The 19,616-nt window shown below is 42.3% G+C and overlaps 1 protein-coding gene across 1 annotated transcript in view; it reads right to left on the reverse strand.

Moving 5' to 3' along the window:
* LOC138300562 (chloride channel protein ClC-Kb-like) overlaps window positions 1-19,616 on the reverse strand; it is a 198,584-nt gene that overhangs the window by 76,343 nt on the left and 102,625 nt on the right. The window contains exons 9-11 of the mRNA XM_069240102.1: window positions 10,827-10,911; window positions 2,392-2,493; window positions 379-463 (exon numbers count right to left, since the gene is read on the reverse strand). Coding sequence (XP_069096203.1) covers window positions 379-463; window positions 2,392-2,493; window positions 10,827-10,911 — 272 coding nt within the window. The remainder of the gene's footprint in view (window positions 1-378; window positions 464-2,391; window positions 2,494-10,826; window positions 10,912-19,616) is intronic.

The following is a 19,616-nucleotide window of genomic DNA, read 5'->3' on the forward strand; positions in this document are numbered from 1 at the left end:
ATGGTGTTATATTACCCACGAGTAACTGTTTTATCAGGAGCTGAGTGTTTACTTTTCCAGAAAGTTTGGGAACACCCACAGACGTTAACAATCATGTTAACCATGTAAACATTTAAAGATTTACTCTTGTCATGGGCAGGAGTGAATACCTAAGCGTGAAGAGAGGGCTGCACAGGGTTCGACATGAGAAGGATCAAAGGTGAAAACCAGAGAGGAATATGCTACATATGATAGACCATACTGAGAGGTAACAAAGGAAGTAAAATGGGGAAAGTAGTGGAAAATATGGTGATAGAGAAAATGAGTGCAATACAGGAGAAGGACACGAGTTTTGAGTGTGGCTATGTAGGATACAGGGAACATAGACATGGTACCTACCCTTGAAGCCATGAATCTTCCCAAGCTCTGCGGGAAGGTGATCGAAGACACAAGTAGAGCCACCAAGGCTGAGTACACTGGCTTACTGGAAAAATAAAGTAGCACAGAAAATCAAGTCAAACTAATCAAAGATACCAAAATACAGAGGCAACAATGAGATGATCATAATTTCACTGTTGGCCAGAAAGAAGCAGTACTGTCAGCCATGCCTCATATTTCCGTACTAACCTACCCTTCGTATTTAACCAGCGAAAAGGTAAAAAGCTTCAAACAAATATCCTGCCCTCTGCACCCTTCTTTAATGAAATGTAGGTTGTGGATGGTGTTGCAAGTATTCTGTTCCAAAATGCACACACAAAGAAATACTAACTTTTTAATAGGCAATGACTACATTGAAACATAGTGTGAAAGTGTATTTCCAGATTTATATAGTGACGTACCTTCACTTAGTTTGTTTAAGCAAACCACGTCTGGTTAATGAATGAATTTAGAAAAGTGTCAAGACTGTGGTTAGGTATAAATTACATCTTTATATCGACAACCAGATAAAAATGGAAGCGATTCAAAACAAAGAAAAAAAACGAAGGTATTCCTTTAAACTATAGAGGATATTTATGGGAATCAAAATCCAGGAAAACATAACATTAATACTTCAGGGTTGAGGGAATCAAATTCAATATTCATTCAAAATGCACTTCATCAACTACCAGAGCAGCTATAGTCAGCGAATCACCTATTTTGAAAAATCAGTCTGTCACCCATCGGACAGGCGTGCAAGGCATTTGTCTTAAAAATTGAAGCAACCAACACATCTTGACCGTTTCACAATTTTTTTAAAACAGTTCCTGTAATAATGAGCTGCGATAAATGTTTGATGTAGACACACTTGACAAAACCTTACTACCAGCAAAGCAGTCCTGCCCCTTTTGCTATGAGTAGGTTCAGTGTTGTGAGAAGAACAACAAATCACTGCTATCCTCTGCCATGAACTGACCAAAATGTGGTCATATCCACAATGCACCACTGTCCTAATTTGCTGTATTAAACATTCAAGAATGAACGTAATGGATAGCATACCACAAAATCAAAAAGTAATGAAATGACACATGACCACATGGATCACTGCGGCTACCTGAATCTTTTCATTATTTTGTTGAACGATGGATGCATTTACAAATTGTGTCATGTTTAAAACCAGTCCACCCATTCTTAATTTCCTCCTTGTGCCATAAAGTTCCTCTAGATCCTTGAGATCAGCTTAACTCAATTTGGCAACAATTCTGAGATTTAAATTAGTCAGACAGGTAGGCAGATCTTTCCACTTCCTATGGCACGTTTATGGAACCATTTGACAATCAGGATCTAGAATAACCCAAACCACTATACTTGCAGGCAACAGCTCAAGACGTGGCTTTTTGAGCGATTCTCCTGTACATGTGCCTGCTGTCTCATTTCAGGAGTTCTGGGAAGCCCTATGGTAGGGCAGAAATGTGCAATATAAATACATTTGACATAACATTTGAAAAAGAGAAACATGTGAGTGCTCTATAGAAATAATGATGCCAATATATAAACAATGATACCAATACCAAAGCACTTTCCTGGAACAGTCAGTCAAGAAACTATTATGGTATTAATAAGCAAACAGCATTTTTCAAAAAGCAATTGTTCATGGGATCAATCGTATGATAACTCTATGACCAGCCACCTACATATAAAGATTTCAAATTCTAAAGCACTGCTCTGGGGGTGGATTCCCACCAAACATATCTGGAATAAAGCATAATGTTTAGTACGAACTTCCTCAAAATATGTGCTATAAAGCCATAGTCTTTGATCAACCTACAACATGACAATAGTATTTGTCCTCCACAACCACGTGCAATAATATCAGTCTCTGCATTAGAGAGGATATTTGTAACTCAGAAATATCTACAGAGATACAAAATTGAAGCACCATCAGGATCCAAAGAATAAGCCTCTACAGTGATTAATATCTTCTGCTTATCTTACTCTGTGGCCATGAGGTTGACGGTGAATCGGTTTCGCCTGACGTATCCAAGAAGCCACCGCTGGCAAGAAAGATAGGCACAACTTATTGCTCCACAAATTACCCTGAAAGATAGAATAGAGGACAACAGATTAAACTGAATTCCTGCTTCATTTATCTTTGCTAACTTTAAAGGGAATGCAAAGCCATCTTTCCAAACAAAGAAAAGGGTAGGACCCAAGATTTGTCTTCCATTGAGATAAACAGGACAGCAAATTCCATGTTTTTGGTGGCAAGGTTGTCTCTGCATTTTAGGTCTCTGTTGTATGGCCAAAGGTGGATATTGTATCTCGCTGACAGGTCAGTGCTTACAGTGTATCTCTTTTGTTTTAAAGATTTTTTTTATGGAGTCAAATACAAGAACATTAACTTAACATTGCCAGAACAGAGATATGCAGTTGTGAATATATATGAATAAAGAATACTGTATTTATAAATGCATAATAGACATGTAGATGAATTAGGCATATACAGCAATATAGTATCAAACACTCCAAGTCTGAATAAAGATAGAAGAAAGAAAAAGGGAGAGGGAGAAGAGCTGTAGGGATAGAAAAGTGAATCAAGTGATAGCCATGTGGAGAGAGAGGTAATAGACAGTAATTACAGTGAATGTACAATTAAATAAGCATATATAAGAAAAACAGGAAATATACTGACATTTTTAAAAAGGAGGAGAAAAATCCATTTCCTTCGCAGTGCATGACAGATAGTTACTTAATGGCAGCCATAGCTGATGACGTTTGAAGAAGGTTCCTGTTGAATCAAGCTTGTAGCTGTCAAGTCTATGATGACAACATACAGAATTCCACTACTGTCTGAGAGTAATGTTCTCCGAAGATTTCCAGTTAGAAGTAATAATAGAGATTGCAATAGAAAGCAAGATGTCCACCAATTTTCCAAGAGGCGTGAATGAACTCCAGATTTCATGCACGCCTCCCAAAAGCAGTAATTCATATGACATTGATAAGGAGATCTGAGCTATTGCTGAAATACAAGACCATTATGAGGACCAAAAAGTAGATTGGGATGGACAAGAAAAAGCATGTAAAAGTCAGTACCCTGCTCAGTGTGGCAGCACCAACAATTGTCATTTTGTGTAAGTTTGAGTTTGTAAAGGTGTACAGGAGTTTAGAAAAGCCTATTATAAAAAAAATATAGGGTCTGCGTGAGGGTTGCAGTTTATGCAGTGGAATGTATCGTATACCATATTCTATCCCATAAAAAAGTTGGCCAAACAACACCAAGATCGGATTCCCACAATGTCTCAATAGGTGATTTGAGTCTAGGTGGAACAGACTTTCTTAAAAGTTCATAAATTCCAGCTGCTTTAGGATAATTAGAAGTTACGATCTGGTGTGGAGATAATGAAAGAGAAGAAGGATTGTGATGTATAAGTTTATTGAGGGCCTCTTTGGCCAGAGTAGAAAGAATGATATACTGGGATTTCATGTGAATAGGGAGATTATAAGTTGCTGAGAGAGTAGTAAAAGGGATGAGAGAGTCTTTATGATATAATTGGGAAGTAAGAAGAATACCTTTAGTCATCCAAGCCTTCCAACACAAGGTTTTACTTGTTTCCTAAGAGAACTATTGTGCCAAATAAGACTGTTAAATAATTTATTAATGGGGGTAATATGCAAACTAAAAAAACGTTTCAGTAAGTTGACTGAATGGGAGATACTGCTGAGCAACCATAATCTTGACGGGTTAGACATACATATAATGTGTTTATGGGAAAAGGGAGAAAGAAATGTTTCTTCCAAAAAGAACCATAGCTTTTGAGGTGCATCATTGAGTGTAGATAAATAGGGTTGTATTTGATTAAAGCCAAAAGATTTGTGATACGTTAAAAAGTCAGGAAAATTAACTCTACCTTGTACTTTAGGAAGTTTTCATTTCGGGAGAGAGATTCGGGGCTGTTTACCGTTCCACAGGAACTTGGATAGAATTTTATCAATTGAACTAAAAAAATGTTTAGGTATCTTAATAGGAAGCATCATAAGGAAGAAGTTAATGATAGGGAGAAGGATCATCTTGATGGTGTCCAAGAGGCCCCACCACATGAGATATAACAGAGACCATTTCTGTGTGAGATCCACACGCTTTGCAGATAAGATTTCTGAATTAGTCTTTAGTGTATCCTTGAGTGTAGTGCAGTACCATACCCCCAGGCATTTAATTTTAGAATAATTCCAAGATAATTCTGCATCAAGTAATACAGAGCCAATGCAATGAGCATTAAGTGGTAAGACTACTGTTTTGTCTATATTAAGTTTATAGCCATATACATCAGAATATAAGTTGAGCTCATGCCTGAATGCAGCAAATCGAAGTGTCAGGGTGAGACAGGAACAAAAGAATATCATCAGCATATGCCATAAATTCAATGTGTGTATTATTAATTTAAAACCCCATAAATTGTTCAGAAGTTTTTAATTGATATAGAAAGGGTTTGAGAGCCAAAATAAATAGTAAAGGAGACAATGGGCATCCTTGACGAGTGTCCCTTTTAAGAGGGAAAAAAAGGAGATCGGATACCATTTGTTATAACCGAGGAATATGGTGAGGAATAAAGAATGGATATAAAATGTCGGAATTTAGTACCTAGTCCATGCTATTCCAATGCCTTCGACAAGAAACTCCAGTAGACCCTATCAAAGGCCTTTTCTGCATTCAATGATAAAGCTGCCAGTGGAATCTCAAGTTTAGAAGCCTTGTTAATAACATTTTAAAAAGTACGAGAATTATCTGCTACATTTCCATTAGGGATAAAATCAGATTCATGAGAATCAATAAGGTATATATGGGAGTAAACAGAGAGCTAAAACTTTGGCATAGAGTTTATAATCAGTATTAATTAAAGATATGGGTCTATAATTTTTACATTCAGTCGCATCCCTATCTTTTTTGGGAATAAGACAAATCATGGCCTCCGTAAATGAGCCGGATGCAGAACTTGACTTTATAAAGTGATTAAGTAATTGAAAGAGTTGGGGGAAAAGAGACTTAGCAAACTGAATAAAGAATTCTACTGTGAAGCCATCTGGGCCTGGGGCCTTACCCTTGGGGAGAGATTGTAAAGCTGTATACAGTTTGGTAAGTTGTAGGGGTTGGTCTAAAGATGAGAGGTCAATCTGCAATGGGTCTCTTGGTTTGAGATCAGAGAAATATTGGTTGATAGATTCAACTGATGGTGTGTGTTCTGTAGTTTATAGGTCCTTATAGTAAGAAGCGAAACACAATGCTATATCTTTATCTCTTAAGTGTTTAACACCATTGTTATCTGTGATAGATTTAATAGATGTTTTTTCTTTTCTTTGTTTCAAATATCAAGCTAGAAGAGAACCAGCTTTATTGTTACCACCATAATATCGGACATTTATTTTCAGGAGGGTTCTGAGTGCTTGTTCAGTGGTATATTGGTTAAACTCAATTTTAGCTGAGACTAGTGCTTCAAGATGTGATTTACTGGTTTTGTGAGTATAGTATTCATGTTCAAGGGACTTTATATTTTTGAGGATGGAAGTCGATTTTTGTTGAGCAGACCTTTTTTTTTGAGTGAACGTAACTTATGATGAAACCCCTCGAGGCTGCTTTGAATGCATCCCACACAAAATTAAATGATAGTTGATCACTATCGTTGATGTGGAAGTATTCTTCTATAAACTTACTGTAGGAAGCGATACAAGTAGCATCTGAAAGTAGAGAGTTATTAAACCTCCATGAAGATGTTTTAGAACCATTAAGAAAAAGATTAAGGTCAGTAATCACAGGTGCGTGATCTGAGATCAAAATAGCACCGATTTCAGAGTTGACCATATGTTGTAATAAACCTTTACTCAGAAAGATATAATCAAGCCTAGAATGGGAATGGTGGGTAGGAGAATAAAAAGAGTATTCCAAGAGGTGGGGATTGTTTATTCTCCAGGAATCAGAGAGAGAATGCTGTAAAATAAAGTTTTTTAAAGCTTTGCGAGAGGCATGTGGAACAAAACGTGACGTGGAACGTCTGTGCAAAAATGGATTGAGAATTTGGTTGCAGTCGCCACCTATTAGTAAATTGTTTGAGGAATGTTCAGAGACAATATATGAAAGATTCTTCCCAAAATTTGGATCTAGATGTGTGGGGCTGTATATATTTAGGATAGTAAGGGAAATATTGTCAACTGTAAATGTAACAAGTACCTAGCGGCCTTCTGTATCTTGATGTTGTGAAATTATGGTAGGTTTGAGAGATTTATGACAGAGCATAATTACCCCATTTTTGTTTGTGGTGGAAGGGGAGTAGAAGAAGTCCCCCACCCATTGTTTTTTAAGCTTAATTGTCTCAGAGTCATTGAGGTGAGTCTCTTGCAACAAAGCAAGGTGGCGTTTCAAACGAGCTAGGTGAGATAAGACACACTGACGTTTAATGGGATGTTTAAGCCCCTTAACATTCCAAGTAACAGTTCTAAATTGCATAACAAGAAGTATTAATAAACAACTGCTGTAAAAAAGAAAAAACTAGGCATATCAATTTTGCAAAAGCAAGAAAATGGGAAAGAAACAAGATAGTAAAGAAAAAGATAAGGAGGAAGATGACCTTCAGAAGTTGTATATACATGGATGTGGCAATACAGGGACCAAAGTCCACGAAATCTAAAGAAGACAAGATAGAAAGTGAATACTCTGAAAGGTAGAGGGACAGCAGAGAACTTGAAAAGACAGGCAAGAGTGGCTTCAGCACAAGAGAAGTGATATTAGTTATTAAAACATATGAGTTTCATGAAAGTAAAAAACATTATACAAACGAAAAATGTACCATTTAGGAGACCAAATAATGCAACAACTACAGTAAAGGAGTGTGACAATAAGAACAATAAAAATCAAACCTTACCAGTGGAACATTGAGGAGAACAATTTGGATGGTGAGAAAGGGATACGTTTTGGAAAGGAACTACAGTGTATCTCTTGAGAAGTTGGACAGGCCAATAGCATCATCTTTTCTGAAGAAAGACACAACCCAGTATTTATTTGTTATGAAAATGGGAGGAACCATGTAATAATGTTTTTTAAGTGATTGGAAGAACCCAGAGTTAAAGTCGAAGCTTTGTTAATACACTGATGAGGACTACCTTGACAGAATTTGAGCATTCACAAAGGCACTTTGGAGACTGTAAAGTAGTACTTTTAAAGTACTTTTTAATGTATTTTTTATGTCTATATAAAGTAGCCCCAAAACAAATAAAATGGGAATATGTAGGGAATATTCTTATACAATTAGTACAAATAGAAAGGACTGTGCCCTCTTTGCACTTTTCCGAATGCAGAATTAGACACTTTGGGGCCAATTCATGAAGGCTTTTAAGAGTAGCAAAAGATTACTCCGTTAGTACTATTTCCTACACTCATAAATGCTTTTATGAGTTGGTCCCTATGTGCCCAAAAGATCCACAGAGCAAGGAAGGTTGCCATGTTCACCAACCTTGGGGTGCCCCTTTCCTTTTTAGAGGTGGGGGAGCAACTTTGTTTAGAATAGTACAGCCTTACCTAGGTCTGCTGTTAAAAATGAGTGGTAGATGCCGCATCTACCATGTAGGTAATAGCATATAAACACAGAAGGCTGCCCTAATAATAGCAGGCTTTCCAAAATAGGTTTTCCCTGCTCGGATCTGCCTAAAGTGTTATGGTGTACCTGGATGTGGACGATCATCAACGGCCCCCAAGGCATTGCTGCCTGCCAGCATTGCAGTTTAATTAATTGTTCCAGATGGATCACTTTTAGCAAAAACATAGCCCTGGCAAGATGGTGGGGATCTCAGAATATATCACATTACACCCTAAGTGAGTCACTAAAAAAAGAATAATAGGAAATTAGAGTAATGACTCTGGTAGATTGATGAAACATAGGAATTATGCAGGAGGAGAGCTGCCCAGAATATTTGGAGATCTCTGCCTTCTCAACTGGGATCATTTCCTGTGGAGTGCTCTTGCCACAAAGCAGGAACACTCCCATAAAAACTGTCATGCCATCTTGTTGCCATGAAATGGCAAGGTGGCTGCATTGGCCCTGATGTGCACTGATCTCCTAGCACAGGGCACTGATGACTCTGACTTCCTGGTCTGTCATGCATCTCATGCGGGCCCTGGGAGGAAAATCTGATTAGGGAGGTGTGTCATACTAGGACCAATCTTCTGAAGCTGAACAGTCTGAAGATACTGTGGTAGATGGTGCCGATGTCAAGGATGGCAGTGGATCCAGTTGAGGCTCCGCCATCTGAACAAACTTGTTTCTTTACCTCTCCCAGTTGTGAGTGAGCCACGTGGCTGGTGAATGAGGAATCCTCCATTTTTTGTGGGGTGCCATTTTCTAAATGACTCTGCCATATTTTAGGACTAAGGAACACTTATAAATAAAGGAGGCAGAGTTATGTCTCTAAGAGATGAATAATGAATGGATGTTTAGGCCTAATGGCAATGACATAGCAAGTGATTTTTGACTCACAAAGATGGACTAAAGAAAGGATTTACGAATCTAGGAGAATAAAAAAGCATGATATTTGTATTTCCAGGACATGAACAGAACCAAACCACCAAAAGGGGGCCAAGGAAGTTTTGGAGACCAGCCGGTACATAGTCTCAAAGTAATATTACACACACAACATACTCGAGTCTAAAAAACAAGAATCAACTTTTAAATGTTTAGCTGATAGTAAATGTTTTTGACAAGTGAAAAAACTTTTCTTTATGAAGGCAAAAACCCTTACCCACCATAAGGTGGCATACTTCATCATAGGGTTCCTACTCACACTACAATAATAGTTGTGGTGTGGGCACAACTCCGAAAAGTAGGAGGAGCTCTTTCAATATTTTAAATTATACTGTATGTGAGTAAAATGTATGGATGAGATAGGCAGTTTTAACACCATATAAAAAGTGAGATTAAAACCGGCGCCTAATCAGACCACAATCTTTATTCTTGTCTGTTAGAGACAGGATTAAAACAGGGAAAATCTACATATGCCATGAGTTTCCTTCCAGGGTTAACGTTGAGAGGAGGCAATAAGACCCCACAATAAAACCTAACAACTGCTGGTTTCCGAGAGGTGGCTTTCCTTTGTTCTTTGGTGACCACCTGTTGTATCACAACATTTTATGTTTTTCGAACACCATAGCACATTTGCACGCTATAGCAGAGTGATTGATAACTATAGTCCCGGATGAATGGCCCTGCACCTTGTTGAAGGGAAATCTTAGGGCAGAAAACATAGCTAGCAATATATAGATTTTTCCCTAGATCACTAGACTTGTTTTTAATCCTGTTCCTAGCAGACAAGAATAAAAGTTAGAGTGCGATTAGGCGCCAGTTTTAATCACACTTTTTACACACTGTTACACTCTGCCTATCTCATACATACCTTTCACTTACATAGGGTATGATTTAAAACATTCAACAAGCTACTCCTGTTTTTAGGAGTTGTAGCCCACACCACAACTGCTGTGGTGGTGTGATCAGAACCCTTTGATAAAGCATGCCCCCTTCTGCTGGGTGAGGGTTTTTGTCCCCAGCAAGAATTTATTTCACTGGTCAGAAACACTGACTAGCAGCTAAACGTTTAAAAGTTGATTCTTGAATTTTAGACCCAGGCATATTGTTTTGTGCATGAACAGAACCAGCCATTTGTTTTCTGAGTAGTAATTCAAACCAAGGGGAATGATATTATCAAGAGATGTACACAACATGGAATGTAAGGCTTCCAGGGATGGGCTTAGCATCTGATTTCATGGTATTTGTATCTCTAAGCAACGCACACTGTATGAGATCATCCTTGTCAAGAAATACACAGGGCACTGGATTAATTTTTCTGAGGTATAGAACATGCTATTCATCACTATAGAAGATGAAAACAACAATGATTACATATTTTCGGGAGAAGAATAATTTTATACTTTTAGGGCAGGGGTCTTCATAATGGGAGGTGGGCCCCCCCTAATGGGGCCTCAAGGAATCCCAGGGGTGCACCAGGCTCTGGCCGAAAGAAGCATTATTGAGATAATAGGGTTTTGTTTTAATTAGAAACAAATGTATTACAATTTTTAAAAGGTAGAAGAACTTAGTTGCAATGTTTAAATAAGTCTAGGCATAATTAAACATTGCCAAATTAACAGAATAATTGTGAAGCATTCTGAGGGGGGCACGATGATTCGTTATTTTCCGCTGGGGAGGGCGCAGCATTAAAAAGTTTGAAAACCACTGTTTTAGGGGGTGGAAGTTTGAAGGTGTTTATCTTTGTGCTGCTGGATCTCCATCTAAAGAGATCTACAGAGTAAACTATTCATTCTATGGACCTGGTATACTTGATTGAAAAAAAATGACTGTACTCCCAAAACAAAGGAAGAACCCAGGTTATCGTACCCAAGAATTACGTAGAAGAACATCTCTGGGAGGTCGAAGGGGAAATCAATCTTGAAGCTGGTTTTGAAGAGTGCAGTGATGGTCTCTAAAAGGAAACCAGACATAATATATTATATAAGAAATAATTTCAAGCCCACTGCAATTTGCCCTGGATGTTAGTAGATGTGGGTGCCCACCACAGGCACTCACTCGCACAAATTACTCACTGCTTCCATCTATGTTCTATATCATTTCTCTTATTATACCCAGGTTAAAATTATTCTATTATGTTTATAATTTACAAGGCAGCTTCTTTGTCAGCACAAAGAATATAATAGAACAGTAACATTCAGGATAAAGTAGGTTATGTTGGTTTGACCACAATTAATCGACTGGAGGGAATAAGGTGATTCTGAAGTAGTTCGAAAAATGAACTCTGCCTAGACCATGCAAATCATTGCAATTTGACATTCCAGTCACTGGGTGTGGCACCTGCCTAAACATGTGTCCGTGATGCAGATGTGAAGTCGGCTCTTGCTGTGCTTTTCCAACTGATGATCAAGTGTAAAGGCTCTTTCTGAAGATTATGTATGGCATGCCTGATCACATTCAGATCACAGATTCAGATTGGAAATTTATGCCATAAGGGTAGTTTGCCACATCTGTTAAATTCCTAACTGGTATCATCACTAAGCAAGCAAGGAGAGTCTGTAAGAGAATTTAGACAGAAGATCAAGTATTCTACACTGTGTGTAAGATGCTCACCTGACTTGGGCTTGATGTACAAATTAATTTGCAGTTGCAAATCCGGTGATACACAAAAATAACATGCTTTGCCCCCTCAGAGAGATTTGAAAAGTACAACAATCCTTTCCGATTCATAAAAGGGACTTAGCGACCCATTACGGATCACAAATAAGAGGAGGCAAGAAAGGGGTGAGCCCCTTCTATTTGGCAGTCACAATTGATTGTGTCAATAGTTGCATCAATGGTTTTTCACTGCAAGGGAAGTTGCAAATAATTGGTCAGATACCGAATGGTATGTGTTTTGCCAAGGGGAAGCTGTCCATGTGGGAATCCTCAGGGAGAGAAGGGAGTTGTTGAGGGGACCAGTTCCTGCTTCCTGTGAAGAGTTCTCAAAGGGGAAATATTTTTTAAAGAGGACACCTGTCCTTTTAATAGACACAAGCTGATTTAAAAAAATGTTTCCACTATGGGAAAGCTAATCCAAGAATGGTGGTGTGCCGTTAGTGGTAGTTTTATGCAACCATCCCTACATCTGCAGACCTTCCCAGGGAGTCGTAAATTGTGACATGCCTAATTAATATTCATTAGAGAGGTTGTTTTGCAACCTGCTGCCAATGAACAATTTGTGTTTTGAGCTAGGTCACAGTAAAGTTTGTATACCTATTTGCAAACCAATTGATGTGAAGATGTACATTTTGGTTTGTGAACTGCTCTTTGTATATTAGGCGCTTGATTACACAGCCCAAGTGGTCCAACTGGATGAGTATGGTTGTTTAGAGATGATCTTGATAGGTCATGAAAGTGGTGATGTACTCTTCCTGAAGATCCAGTTTTACTCTTGGGGCACATTCTGTAACACTCATAGAAGTGGATGCATCTATGAATGCCACTGAATGGGTGGAAGAACTGAGGCAGAGACAATCAGGTGTCAGGCAAGCCTTTTGGAAGTATTGCCTTGACACTCATTCTGCCAGCACTTGGAAGCATCTGGTGGAGAGTGCAGTTTACAATACCAAGCTTTCAAGGTACTGTGCAGGCTGTCAATCGAAGACGTCCTGGTGGCCGGATGCAGGCTTTATCCCAAAACTCATCTATTTCATATTCTCCACTGTCCCACAACACCCTTAAAGAGTGTTTCCTATCCTTATCTGTCCTCATAGTACTCTCAACCCTCCGAGTACTTCCACAGGGCAGTGAGGTGGGTCTTTGATCTAAGAAGTGCCTAATTAAAATGCTTTTCTGACACGACTACAAACAGCAATAAAAATCTAGAGTGTCTAAATAGAGACGCCCACACACCCTCCCTGGTGCGGGTCACGACCAGTGGCCGACACCAGGAAGGGTATCAATAAATCCTCGGGTGCGTTGCACCCGAGGATTTTTTTTTTTTTTTAAACCCCCCCTGGGAGACACGGAAGCTTCCGTGTCTCCCCCCACCCCCCCACCCGCCCCTTTGTGACGTCAGCGCGCCTCGCGGCGCGCTGACGTTGCAAAGGTGTTTTCCCCATCAAAGCAGGAAGCAGCCTTGCGGCCGCTTCCTGCTTTAATGGGGAAAACGGCCTTTCTCACGTTCGGGAAGGCCTCGTAAGAAAGGGGAGTGTCTCCCCTTTCTTACGAGGCCTTCCTGAAAGTGTTTCCTGGCCCCCCGGTCAAAGCTGTGCTGCGATCGGGGGCCAGGAAACACCGGGGGGCCAGGAAACACTTTGAAAAGGCCTCATAAGAAAGGGGAGACTCTCCCCTTTCTTACGAGGCCTTCTCAAACTGTTTCTGGCCCCCGATCGCAGCTGTGCTGCGATCGGGGGCCAGAAACAGTTTGAGAAGGCCTCGTAAGAAAGGGGGAGAGTCTCCCCTTTCTTACGAGGCCTTCTCAAAGTGTTTCCTGGCCCCCGATCGCAGCACAGCTGCGATCGGGGGCCAGGAAACACCACTAGACGCTAGGGATTTCACTTTGGGGGGGCGGCCCCCTCGGAAAACGGGCCGCCCCCCCCCCGGGGGCATAATTAATAAAAAAAAAAAAGGTAGGTGCCCCCCCCAGGGGATTGTTTTTAAAAAAAAAAAAAAATAATAAAAAAAAAAAAAAATGACAGGGGGTCGCCCGTGGGCAGGGTGACCCCCTGTGGGGGCAATTTTTTTTTTAGATGTTGTAGGGTTTCCCTGGGGGCCATTTTGGCCCCCAAGGAAACCATACAACAACTAAAAAAAATAGATCTATATATAGATCTATATTTATATATCTATGTAGATAGATATATCTATGTACATGGATATATCTATAGATATATCCATGTACATAGATATATATATATATATATATAGAGGTAGATCTATATATACCAAAGAGATTTATAAAGTGTGCTACTCACCTGTGAGGGTCTCAAGGCGCTTGGGGGGGGGGCGGGGGGAGGGAAAGGGGCTGGGAGGTTCACTGTTCGAAAAGCCAGGTTTTGAGGCCCTTCCTGAAAAGAAGTAGGTTTTGGGTCTTGCCAAGGTGGGTTGTGAGGGCGTTCCAGGTTTTGGGTGCAAGGTAGGAGAAGGATCTGCCCCCGGTGGTGGTGTGTTTGATGCGGGGGACAGAGGCGAGAGAGAGGTCAGCTGAGCGGACGTTTCGTGTGGGGGTGTGGAAGGTGACTCTCGTTGAGGTAGGCAGGGCCTGTGTTGTGGAGTGATTTGTGTGCGAGGATGAGGATCTCGAAGGTGATCCTTTTGTCAATGGGGAGCCAGTGGAGGGATTTGAGGTGTGGAGAGATGTGTTCGTGTCGGCGGAGGTCGAGGATGAGTCGTGCTGCTGAGTTCTAGATGCGTGTAGTTTGCGCTTGAGTTTTAGAGTGGTGCCGGCGTAGAGGGCGTTTCCGTAATCAAGCCTGCTGCTGATGTGTGCGTGAGTGACAGTTTTTCTGGTCTCTGTGGGGATCCATTTGAATGTTTTTCAGTATACGGAGTGTGTTGAAGCATGAGGAGGTGAGAGCGTTGATTTGTTGGGTCATCGAGAGGGAGGAGTCTAGGATGATGCTGAGGTTGCGTGCGTGGTTGGCGGGGGTGGGTGCAGGGCCTAGCGTGGTGGGCCACCATGAGGGGTCCCAGGTGTTTTTGTGTGGGCCAAAGAGGATTATTTCGGTTTTGCTTGAGTTGAGTTTCAGGTGATTGGCTGTCATATATATATCACTTTTGTCAATATGTGTGTGGTTTCCCTGGGGGGAAAAGGGTCCGACTTGTCTAGTGGCAGTTTTAGTGCCATAAAGAAGCGCAGAAGGTTTATATGCCTACTGCAAAGAGCAAATCTGTATTTTATGTAAATAGCTGAGTACATTAGCAAAGTCTATGGAGAGCTGAAGGGCACTTTTGCTGGGTGGTAATGAGGGAATCCGAGGAGGAGGGAGTGGGAGCACCAATAATGATTGTTGGACTGGGCGCAGGAGGTGCTAAAGACTGTGACGAATGGTATGTGACAAGGTGTTTTTTGAGTGTCTTGAAAGTACGTGCTGATTGAGGGAAGAAGCGCAGATAAGGTGGCCTCTACTGTTGCACGTATCTCACACACCATCGATTTTGTGACTGTCTACGTAGGCTAGTGTTTTAGAGCAACAGTTTAGCCAATAGCAGAGATGGCATCTTGATGGATGACTGCTGCCTACACTCAGGTTATAGAGGACCGCTCTGACATAGGATCAGAGACTGAGACATCAGATACTGAGACAGCATCTGAGGGATAGGACAATGGCGCAGACTCTGGGAGTGATTTTTCAGTCAGAGGAGTCCCATTCGATAACTCCTCTTCCAGTACATTATGAGGGAGGTGATGAGGACAGTCCTGCTGTCCCTTCGCAAGCTGTTTGTGCAACTGGGTAATAGTGGGTTAGGTCAACCCAGAGAGCAGGTGAATGCGGCGGCAAGCAGAGAGAGAGTGCTCTCTTGGGAGCTCCCCAATTTAGTTCAGCCCCAAATTCCACCACCCAAATCATATTGTGGAGACATCAAAATTATCCATGGCAAAACAAACTGGTTTTGTAAGGCAGGCACCTGTGTTTTTGGTCCTGGATTCGGCGGCCATATAGAGAAACACACTAAACCCAAACATTTCTGGAAACTAGACATTCGGGGGAGTCCACAGAGGTGTGACTTGTGTGGCTTCCCCAAAGTTTTCTTACCCAGAATACCCTGCAAAGCTGAAATGTTGAAAAAAAACTCAATTTTTCTCGCATTTCTGTCACACAAACTACAGGAATATGCTGGGATCCACAATATTCCTACCACCCAGTGACTCCTCACCTGTCCTGATAAAAACACTACCCCACTTGAGTGCCTACACCTAGTGTCTGTGTCAGGAATGGATCACCCCAGGGTCAACAGCTGCCTCACGTAAGGACCAACATTGACCGTTGTGTGATCTATTCCTGTCGCAGGCACCAGGCCTAACCACACAAGTGAGGTATCATTTTTATCGGGAGGCTTGGGGGAACGCTGGGTGGAAGGAAATTTGTGGCTCCTCTCAGATTCCAGAACTTTCTGTCACCGAAATGTGAGGAAAACTTGTTTTTTTAGCCACTTTTTGAGGTTTGCAAAGGATTCTGGGTAACAGAACCTGGTCCGAGCCCCGCAAGTCACCCCTCCTTGGATTCCCCTAGGTCTCTAGTTTTCAGAAATGCACAGGTTTGGTAGGTTTCCCTAGGTGCCGGCTGAGCTACAGGCCAAAATCTACAGGTAGGCACTTTGCAAAAAACAGCTCTGTTTTCTGTGATGTGTCCACGTTGTGTTTTGGGGCATTTCCTGTCGCGGGCGCTAGGCCTACCCACACAAGTGAGGTATCATTTTTATCGGGAGACTTGGGGGGACGCTGGGTGGATGGAAATTTGAGGCTCCTCTCAGATTCCAGAACTTTCTGTCACCGAAATGTGAGGAAAACTTGTTTTTTTAGCCACTTTTTGAGGTTTGCAAAGGATTCTGGGTAACAGAACCTGGTCCGAGCCCCGCGAGTCACCCCATCTTGGATTCCCCTAGGTCTCTAGTTTTCAGAAATGTACAGGTTTGGTAGGTTTCCCTAGGTGCCGGCTGAGCTAGAGGCCAAAATCTACAGGTAGGCACTTTGCAAAAAACAGCTCTGTTTTCTGTGATGTGTCCACGTTGTGTTTTGGGGCATTTCCTGTCGCGGGCGCTAGGCCTACCCACACAAGTGAGGTATCATTTTTATCGGGAGACTTGGGGGGACGCTGGGTGGAAGGAAATTTGAGGCTCCTCTCCGATTCCAGAACTTTCTGTCACCGAAATGTGAGGAAAACTTGTTTTTTTAGCCACTTTTTGAGGTTTGCAAAGGATTCTGGGTAACAGAACCTGGTCAGAGCCCCGCGAGTCACCCCATCTTGGATTCCCCTAGGTCTCTAGTTTTCAAAAATTTACAGGTTTGGTAGGTTTCCCTAGGTGCCGGCTGAGCTAGAGGCCAAAATCTACAGGTAGGCACTTTGCAAAAAACAGCTCTGTTTTCTGTGATGTGTCCACGTTGTGTTTAGGGGCATTTCCTGTCGCGGGCGCTAGGCCTACCCACACAAGTGGGGTATCATTTTTATCGGGAGACTTGGGGAGACGCTGGGTGGAAGGAAATTTGAGGCTCCTCTCCGATTCCAGAACTTTCTGTCACCAAAATGGGAGGAAAACTTGTTTTTTTAGCCACTTTTTGAGGTTTGCAAAGGATTCTGGGTAACAGAACCTGGTCAGAGCCCCGCGAGTCACCCCATCTTGGATTCCCCTAGGTCTCTAGTTTTCAAAAATGTACAGGTTTGGTAGGTTTCCCTAGGTGCCGGCTGAGCTAGAGGCCAAAATCTACAGGTAGGCACTTTGCAAAAAACAGCTCTGTTTTCTGTGATGTGTCCACGTTGTGTTTTGGGGCATTTCCTGTCGCGGGCGCTAGGCCTACCCACACAAGTGAGGTATCATTTTTATCGGGAGACTTGGGGGGACGCTGGGTGGAAGGAAATTTGAGGCTCCTCTCCGATTCCAGAACTTTCTGTCACCGAAATGTGAGGAAAACTTGTTTTTTTAGCCACTTTTTGAGGTTTGCAAAGGATTCTGGGTAACAGAACCTGGTCAGAGCCCCGCGAGTCACCCCATCTTGGATTCCCCTAGGTCTCTAGTTTTCAAAAATGTACAGGTTTGGTAGGTTTCCCTAGGTGCCGGCTGAGCTAGAGGCCAAAATCTACAGGTAGGCACTTTGCAAAAAACAGCTCTGTTTTCTGTGATGTGTCCACGTTGTGTTTTGGGGCATTTCCTGTCGCGGGCGCTACGCCTACCCACACAAGTGAGGTATCATTTTTATCGGGAGGCTTGGGGGAACGCTGGGTGGAAGGAAATTTGTGGCTCCTCTCAGATTCCAGAACTTTCTGTCACCGAAATGTGAGGAAAACTTGTTTTTTTAGCCACTTTTTGAGGTTTGCAAAGGATTCTGGGTAACAGAACCTGGTCCGAGCCCCGCAAGTCACCCCTCCTTGGATTCCCCTAGGTCTCTAGTTTTCAGAAATGCACAGGTTTGGTAGGTTTCCCTAGGTGCCGGCTGAGCTACAGGCCAAAATCTACAGGTAGGCACTTTGCAAAAAACAGCTCTGTTTTCTGTGATGTGTCCACGTTGTGTTTTGGGGCATTTCCTGTCGCGGGCGCTAGGCCTACCCACACAAGTGAGGTATCATTTTTATCGGGAGACTTGGGGGGACGCTGGGTGGAAGGAAATTTGAGGCTCCTCTCAGATTCCAGAACTTTCTGTCACCGAAATGAGGAAAACTTGTTTTTTTAGCCACTTTTTGAGGTTTGCAAAGGATTCTGGGTAACAGAACCTGGTCCGAGCCCCGCGAGTCACCCCATCTTGGATTCCCCTAGGTCTCTAGTTTTCAGAAATGTACAGGTTTGGTAGGTTTCCCTAGGTGCCGGCTGAGCTAGAGGCCAAAATCTACAGGTAGGCACTTTGCAAAAAACAGCTCTGTTTTCTGTGATGTGTCCACGTTGTGTTTTGGGGCATTTCCTGTCGCGGGCGCTAGGCCTACCCACACAAGTGAGGTATCATTTTTATCGGGAGACTTGGGGGGACGCTGGGTGGAAGGAAATTTGAGGCTCCTCTCCGATTCCAGAACTTTCTGTCACCGAAATGTGAGGAAAACTTGTTTTTTTAGCCACTTTTTGAGGTTTGCAAAGGATTCTGGGTAACAGAACCTGGTCAGAGCCCCGCGAGTCACCCCATCTTGGATTCCCCTAGGTCTCTAGTTTTCAAAAATTTACAGGTTTGGTAGGTTTCCCTAGGTGCCGGCTGAGCTAGAGGCCAAAATCTACAGGTAGGCACTTTGCAAAAAACAGCTCTGTTTTCTGTGATGTGTCCACGTTGTGTTTAGGGGCATTTCCTGTCGCGGGCGCTAGGCCTACCCACACAAGTGGGGTATCATTTTTATCGGGAGACTTGGGGGGACGCTGGGTGGAAGGAAATTTGAGGCTCCTCTCCGATTCCAGAACTTTCTGTCACCAAAATGGGAGGAAAACTTGTTTTTTTAGCCACTTTTTGAGGTTTGCAAAGGATTCTGGGTAACAGAACCTGGTCAGAGCCCCGCGAGTCACCCCATCTTGGATTCCCCTAGGTCTCTAGTTTTCAAAAATGTACAGGTTTGGTAGGTTTCCCTAGGTGCCGGCTGAGCTAGAGGCCAAAATCTACAGGTAGGCACTTTGCAAAAAACAGCTCTGTTTTCTGTGATGTGTCCACGTTGTGTTTTGGGGCATTTCCTGTCGCGGGCGCTAGGCCTACCCACACAAGTGAGGTATCATTTTTATCGGGAGACTTGGGGGGACGCTGGGTGGAAGGAAATTTGAGGCTCCTCTCCGATTCCAGAACTTTCTGTCACCGAAATGTGAGGAAAACTTGTTTTTTTAGCCACTTTTTGAGGTTTGCAAAGGATTCTGGGTAACAGAACCTGGTCAGAGCCCCGCGAGTCACCCCATCTTGGATTCCCCTAGGTCTCTAGTTTTCAAAAATGTACAGGTTTGGTAGGTTTCCCTAGGTGCCGGCTGAGCTAGAGGCCAAAATCTACAGGTAGGCACTTT

This window comes from Pleurodeles waltl, chromosome 6 (assembly GCF_031143425.1).
Source record: "Pleurodeles waltl isolate 20211129_DDA chromosome 6, aPleWal1.hap1.20221129, whole genome shotgun sequence".
NCBI lineage: Eukaryota > Metazoa > Chordata > Amphibia > Caudata > Salamandridae > Pleurodeles > Pleurodeles waltl.